At 47.8% G+C, this 7,087-nt stretch overlaps 1 protein-coding gene across 1 annotated transcript; it reads right to left on the bottom strand.

The window, feature by feature from the left end:
* Positions 1-2,631: 2,631 nt before the first annotated feature.
* MNT (MAX network transcriptional repressor) lies at positions 2,632-5,807 on the bottom strand (the record flags this gene model as incomplete). The annotated part of the gene is made up of 2 exons (XM_010283883.1): positions 2,632-4,012; positions 5,615-5,807. Coding segments are annotated over 2 exons (909 nt in total), but the record flags the coding sequence as incomplete, so codon positions are not given.
* Between the last annotated feature and the right edge of the window lie 1,280 nt (positions 5,808-7,087).

Below are 7,087 nucleotides of genomic sequence, written 5' to 3' on the forward strand. Positions count from 1 at the left end.
GACATGGGGAAAGAAGGGCTGCGGTTTGCTCTTTTCCCCACAGAACAGAAAGAAGTTTGTCGACTTTAAAAAACAAACAGAAAACCCCCAAAGAAATGTTTCTGGTAGCCGTGGAAAAGGCAGATGAGAACGGGGGGACCCAAGACGTCCGGACCAGCTCACAGGCTGGCCGAGAGGGACAAGCCATTCTTCAAGTGGAGGCCAACACCGATGAAGGGGTTCAGGCAGAACGGCACTGCAGAACTCCAAGGGGGAGAAGAACACTGGCAAAGATGTGGGACTTGTACGTGAGCAGGGTACTGACAGTGTTACCTTTAAACCATAAGGGAGTAAAAGACGAGGAGGTCAGCAGCATCACCCGTCCATGCAGTAAAGGCCATTCAGTAATCCCCCAGAAAGCTCATTCGCCTGTACCAAGTAAAATGGGAACTCTCCTCTCCATCCCCTACACTTTTTACTGTGGAGAACACAGAGCAGCTGTATGCTAGTTACCAGCATCTATCGGGACAAGAAGCCAGCGGGCTTGAGGTGGGAGCAGCTTTCAAAGCAGAAAGTAAGCCGTTGTGCAAAATGCCATGTAAGAAGAGCAGGACCAACCGGGGAGGGCTGATCCCACTGCTCCTGCCAACGCTGGCAACACAGGGAACGACGTCGGGGGCATGGAGAGGCTCTCGGCCAACGCTTGTGTGCCAAGCCCCACTTCCCAATCCAGGCTTTTTCTCCTTCAATAAGCTCAGCCACTCTTGACTAGAAATGAGGCTTCCTGCCTCGATTTTATTATTGTGTAAGTTGGAACAGTGACGGAAGGCAGAAAGATGCGTCCTCCCGCTCCTAATGCAGCTACAGAAGGCAAAGCCATGCGGTTCCTCCTAAGAAGGGAGATGACCCTGTTGTAAATACTGTCTTCAAAGGTTTCTGATAAGCAGCAACTGTCCTGATATCAAATGCTGATCTCGGAAATACTGGTGCACAAAATGCAACGTCCTTGGGAAAGCACCCGCATGCACAAGGAGCCGATAAAGCCCTAGCAGTTCTGCTTCGCCCACGGTGTTAATGGTGCACTAGAAGTGAGAACAAACGATCTGCTTAAATGTGGCTTAAGGATACGGAATCCTTAAAGATTTGTCTATTCTGCTGTAGAAACTGCTAGCAACACGGGCAAGAGCTTCCTGGACTCAAGGATGCAAGAAAGAAGAAGAAAAAAAAAAAAAAAAAAAGTGTTAACTACAGAGCAACCCAGGGCTTTATAAAGAGATTTAATGCAATTCTCAGCCATGCCTGCTCAGAAGGCACAATCACGCTTGATCTCTGTTTGCCGTAGCTACTCCTGCCTCCAGCACAGTTTCAACCATAGCGTGGATGGTATGGAACTGGCAACTGTTCTTAATTAAACCTCTGCCGCTGCTTACAGCAGTCCACAACCAGGCAAAAGTCCCACTGGAGGCAACAGGCGTTTTGGGCAGACTATGGATGATGTTTTCCTGTGGAAGATCTCAACCCAAAACTAAACGTAGCCAGCCAGCACAGTGAAGGTGGGACTGCTCAGCCCCACCTTACCTCCTCCTCTGAACGGGTGTCACTTCCAGAGAGTACCTGGTCAGATGCTAGCAGGGACCATCCTCCATCCTGCCCCAAGGAAACGTCCGCTGGCGACAGCAGGCATTTTGGCTGCCTTAAGGACTGCGGAGTATTTGTTTTTAAAAAGAGAGGAAGACAGAAAAGATACCATTAATAGCAGTACTACACAGAAAACCGCGCAAGGACCAGAATATTCAGTCAGCAATGAAATACATCCTAAGCAACCTCCCAGGCAGGCTGGCAGGTACCGGCAGAGCCAAACAACATCCCTCCTCCCGTGACTCCGCGGGAGTTTGCCACTGACTTCAGTGAGAGCTGACCTAACCACCGGAAAGGATGAACAAGAGGGTCACTTAGGATGAGGGGTTGTTCTTTGGTGCACGTCTCACCGTAGTCTGTAAGACACAAGTTATACATACTGATCTCCTGGAGTATACCATTATCCTGTACAAGACTAGATTTAGGTTTTTTCTCCCAAAGAAAAAAAGATGTCAAAACTACTTGCACTTTGGAAGATACCACACCCACATTTATCCCTTTTCTAATCCATCGACTCCCACACTAAAACGTGGTCAGTTCAGGAACAAACTAACAAAGAAAATTAACCCATGCAGCAAATCTACATAATTTCTGTTGGTCATCCTGTCCCAGGTTCCACTCTATCAGGCCAGATAAAGATATTGCCAGTTGCCAGCACAAAGTATCTGCCTCTGCAAAACAAAACTGAACCCAAGAAACCTGGAGGCTTGGGACTGGCAGAAGGAATCCTGAAAGGGGGAGTGCCATGCACAGAGATCTGCAAAATCAGTTATTGCATCAGCAAAACCAAGCCAAAAGAAAAAACAACCCCCCCAAAAAACATCCAAACAGAACATTGTCAACCATTAAAATAATAAACAACATTATTTTTTTGACATAGCTATAAAAATCAAGTCATTTATAAGACTGCAACAAATGAAGTCCAGTTGTGTATTCTTTTTCCTTTTATTAGACAGGACAGAGAATTTCCTTAAAATGCCATAACAAGTCACAGTGATTTTAGATGTTTTTTTGAAATGTAATATATTGATGGGAAATACCTTTAACATGGTTTAACTTTTTTTTTTTTGTCACTGTATATGTACCCTGGTCCACCAAACCATCTATCTTAAAGTTTCTTGTTTAGAGAGGACACTCTGTCTTCTTCCTCCAAAAATGAATTTTGTCTTATAATCCTGCAAAATAATCAACCTTACAAAAGGCCTTCTTCAAATGTTATATTTATATATATATGTATATACATATATATACACACACATACACACATATATATAAATATAGATTTCTATGATTTTTTTTCCCATTCTACGCAATGTCTCAATGAAGAGATCAGCAATTTTTATTCTACAAAGAAGCAACACATAAAAGGGGAAAATTAAAGTCTTAAGAACATCATATCCATATTTCACTGATTACACATAAAAGGAAAAAAAATCACCATGAACAACTGTCTTTGAAGTTTTCTCAGATTAGCAGAATTCAAGTGCAGAGAGGCCCCGTCTCTCGCTGCCAGCGGCAGGGTGGGTTAAAAAAAATTACTGGGCGGCTGAGGACAGCCCAGCCCCGCATCCCGCCAGTCGGCATTTTCTGCACTTCCCTCCCGTGGAGTCGGACGTGGTTGGAATGTATGGAGTTTAGGAAACGTTCCCAACAAAGACCTCGCCGTCGGACGATCCCCTCTAGGCCAGCTTCAGTGTGCTCACTGGGAATGATGGCATGGTTACCATAGTCACCGGATTTAGGACCGTTTGCCCAACTAACTGCGGGTGATGGACAACTTGGGTTCCTACAGCAGGCTTGGCCATCACCGCCGGCTGGCCAAGGTTTGTGGTTCCGTTCACTTGCTGGTGCGAGATCGTGTGAGCGATGTGGCTCACCACGGGCTGGCTGACAGCCACGGGCTGAGGGTAGATGGGCAGCTGCTGGCCGAGGTGGGCCATGTGGTTGATGGTGGCTGGGTGCACAGTGATGTGGCCGATAGGCTGAGCAGCAGTGGTAAGTTGCACAGGGCTGGACGTGGAAGGTGCAATGTGAGCAATGTGCTTGGTCTGTGGACCCTGAATCACGTGGTTGACAGTCTGAATGACCGAAGCGTGGGTAGTGGCGGTGTGGGCAATAACAGTCGATTGCACTGTCGAAGCCGCCACGATGTGAGTCTGTGCAGGGACGATCGCCTGCGGCTGGACCAGTGCTTGTGTCTGGATGGGAGGCTGCGTGTGGGCTGGGGTTTGCTTCTGCTGGATGGACAGGTGCTGAGGCAGAACTGCCGGGTGGTGAGAAGCAGCGTTTGAAGGGACGGCTTTCAGGAGCTCTGGGTGCTGGCGCTGGGTTAGTTTTGGTAATGAGTTCACTGGCCTGTCATCTTCCATGTCTTCATCCATGTTGTCTTCACCCTCTGGAAAAAATGAAAGGAAGAAACTCCCATAAAAAAGAAAGCAGAGCACGAACTGGACTAACCAGCCTCCCTAAAAGGCAGCGCAGGCGGAAGAGACAACAGCAGGAGGAGTCACTGAGCTATGGGCAGGCAGCACGGCACAGCACGGCACGGCACAGCCCGCTCCACCGCGCCCCAGTGGGGCAGCACACCCCTCTCCTCCCTGCCTGGGGGCCAAGGACCCGGAACCAGGCCGGCATGACTAGCTCGAAGCCCCAGCTAAAGAGGGGTGCTCACAACAGGCTGAGAGCTTGCTCGGGGCTGAGAGATCTCGCTCAGCGCGCAAGGGAAGCGACGTGAGCAGAGGCAGACGGAGAGCACCTGCGCTGAACTCCATCTGGACTGAAGAGGGCTCCTTCTGGGAAGAGGATCGGGGCTTCCTTTCCTGTCCAGTTGTTCCACCGATCGGTACCACCCCTTCTGCTCCCAGAGCAGGAAGGAAACAGCCATGGAGAAACATGGCAGCAAGCTCCTCATCTGGTTCTGGAAAATGGACTCTCGTCCAGTCCAGGAACTAACGAAGCAATGCAGGAACATGCTGACCCTGCGGAGATCAGGAAGACGAGCCATGCAGTGGAGATTAAAAATCTCAGAAGATACAGAAGCAGGAGGAAAACCAGGGAAGACACTTCCCTTTTGCAAGCTCTGTGGTTAGTAGTGCTTGAAGCGATCATTTTCAGCAGAAGCCAGCTGGAGAGGTGAACGGCTGACGCTCCTATTGACAAAGCACTCCTACTCTCAACTTCCACCAGCCTACACTTGGAGTCTGCGAGTATGTTCAAAGGTGATGAGCCCAATACAAGCCTGAGTAAAACCAGAAAACTCAGGTTTTCCCTTCCTGGAACCCGCTGTATCATCTGCCTGGGGTGCCAAGAGCAAACGTTGTCAGAATTTGAAGGAACTGCTGCAAATAGTTACGTACTGCTACAGCCTCCTCATCTCTGGGAAGGAAAGCACTGTACGTCCACGGACTGCCTATTCTTCCTGCTGCAGATCACTGGTATGAAGAAAAGCATGCACTCTCCTATCTCACCAAAACTTCTTACTGGGAGCAGCACGTCAGATAGTCGTTAGTATTTCATCTCCACTGCGAATCCTTTTCACGCAACGTGAAAGCTCATTAAGTTGTTCAAATGCTCTGGCGATCCTTCCTGCACCAATTCCTTCTTCTCTACGTGGCTGAACACCCTCCCACATCCGCGCACAAATACATCAGGATGCTCACGCACCACTCAGTTCTAACGCGCAGGGATGCATAGCTGTGCAAGAGGAAAACTCAGTAGTTTTGAAAGCAGGGATCTCCACGTGAGGTATCAGCAGATTGACTGTGCAAATCTGCACTTTGTGTCTACCTAAAGTTGATGCACGATTTTCAGTTTACTTTACACAAGCGGTAGTGTATGATTAGGCCAACGTCAATGATTACAAACCACTTGGAAACATTTTACATTATTCTGAACTCAACGAAACCTTGATGGTGCTAAATGAAGATCACCACCATGATGATATAAGTGTGTCAGTGACATACAGTGATTATTACAAGAAGAGAATAAGTACGGGTACCTGATGCTGTCGAGGTAGATGCCTGGTCATCCTCTGGCTGAACTGTCTGTCGAATAATTCTGTCAATCTCCAAGATGTCCATCCACTGGCTCAGCTCGTTCTTCAATTCGGCCAGTCGCTGCTGGGTAGCAATCTTCTCTCTTGCCAGCCGCTCCATCTCATGTTCATATTCTTTTTCCTTTCGCTTCAAAGTCTAAAGACAGAGGGAAGACAAAGAAATATAAGGAGAACAAAGACAAGTATAATCTACACTAACCTGGTCACTCCCATGTCCACAGCTCAGGTTTTTTTATTTTATTACCAGTTATGCTGGTGTAAAACGTGTTCAGATATAGTTATGCCCCTCAAATTCGGGCAGAAAGGGAAAGGACAAGAGCTGGCCACAAAAATCTAAAGGGTTACTTTGGCCAACCGCTTTCTGAAGGAAAACTGATGAACTTCCAAAACTGAAATGCTTAACCAGATCAGGTGTGAGTCCCTTGCGCTCCAGGGGTAAATTTAAAGCCTAGAATTCCTCAGGAAAAGCTGTAAGACTTTCTCTCTGAAAAAAAGAAAAAAAGTATTTCTGCCATTCTAAAGACAGAAAATGAAATCTTCTTCCTGCTTTCTTCCCTTTTGCTCTAACCTCCCCAACAAAACTAAAAAAATAAGAACCAAGAGTGCTGAACTATGACTAGGACTCATATCTGTAATGTGGAAGCCAGACCCTTCCCAGTACAGCACTTCCACCCTGCTCACTTTCTAAGCTAAACACAGGACATCGACGGTACGTGTGTGCAAACACTGGCCAGAAAGAACCTCTGTAAGGACACCAACAAATGACCCAGGGATGCAGAGCACTTGTGGACCACGAAGCAGACTGTCTGAGGTCCCAGACAGGTATTTGTTGGAGGAGCAGCAACATAAACTGGGACTCTCTGTTCACTCCTCTCTTCTGTTTCAGCCCAAGGGAGCTCCTTGTTGGACTTCAACATCAGTTTAGAGCGACAGGGTCAGTACTCGGTTCCCAACATCGGCCTCACCTCACCTGCCTTGTGAAATATTTGAAGAGGATTAAGGCTTATCGCGGACCGGTGGGAAGGTGCAAAGGGGAGAGGAACGGGTGCAGTCCCCTCTGATCGCCAGGCGAGAGGACGAGACCACCGTCAGCCACTCGGAGAGTGGGGCTATGGAGTTTTTATTACATACACCCGTTTCCAAGCATCCCTAAGGCAAGGAAGCATCTACACAGAGAGCAGTGCTCCTGCACAGCAACGGACTGCTGGCCCACAGCTTGAGAAAGGTGGAAGAAACACCACATCCTGGCACAAAGATAGAAACCATGTGCAAAAAACTCTGCTCTCACGCAGGAAGATAAAACCACAGGAGTATTGAAGTATTTCAAAGACAAGGTGCATAGGAAGAGAGAGAATCTTTTACTAAACCAACTGACAGTAGCTGGGGAAAAAAGACAAGCTTCGGGCACACAAGCCC

The sequence above is a fragment of the Phaethon lepturus genome, unplaced genomic scaffold, assembly GCF_000687285.1.
Source record: "Phaethon lepturus isolate BGI_N335 unplaced genomic scaffold, ASM68728v1 scaffold50153, whole genome shotgun sequence".
In the NCBI taxonomy this organism is placed as follows: domain Eukaryota; kingdom Metazoa; phylum Chordata; class Aves; order Phaethontiformes; family Phaethontidae; genus Phaethon; species Phaethon lepturus.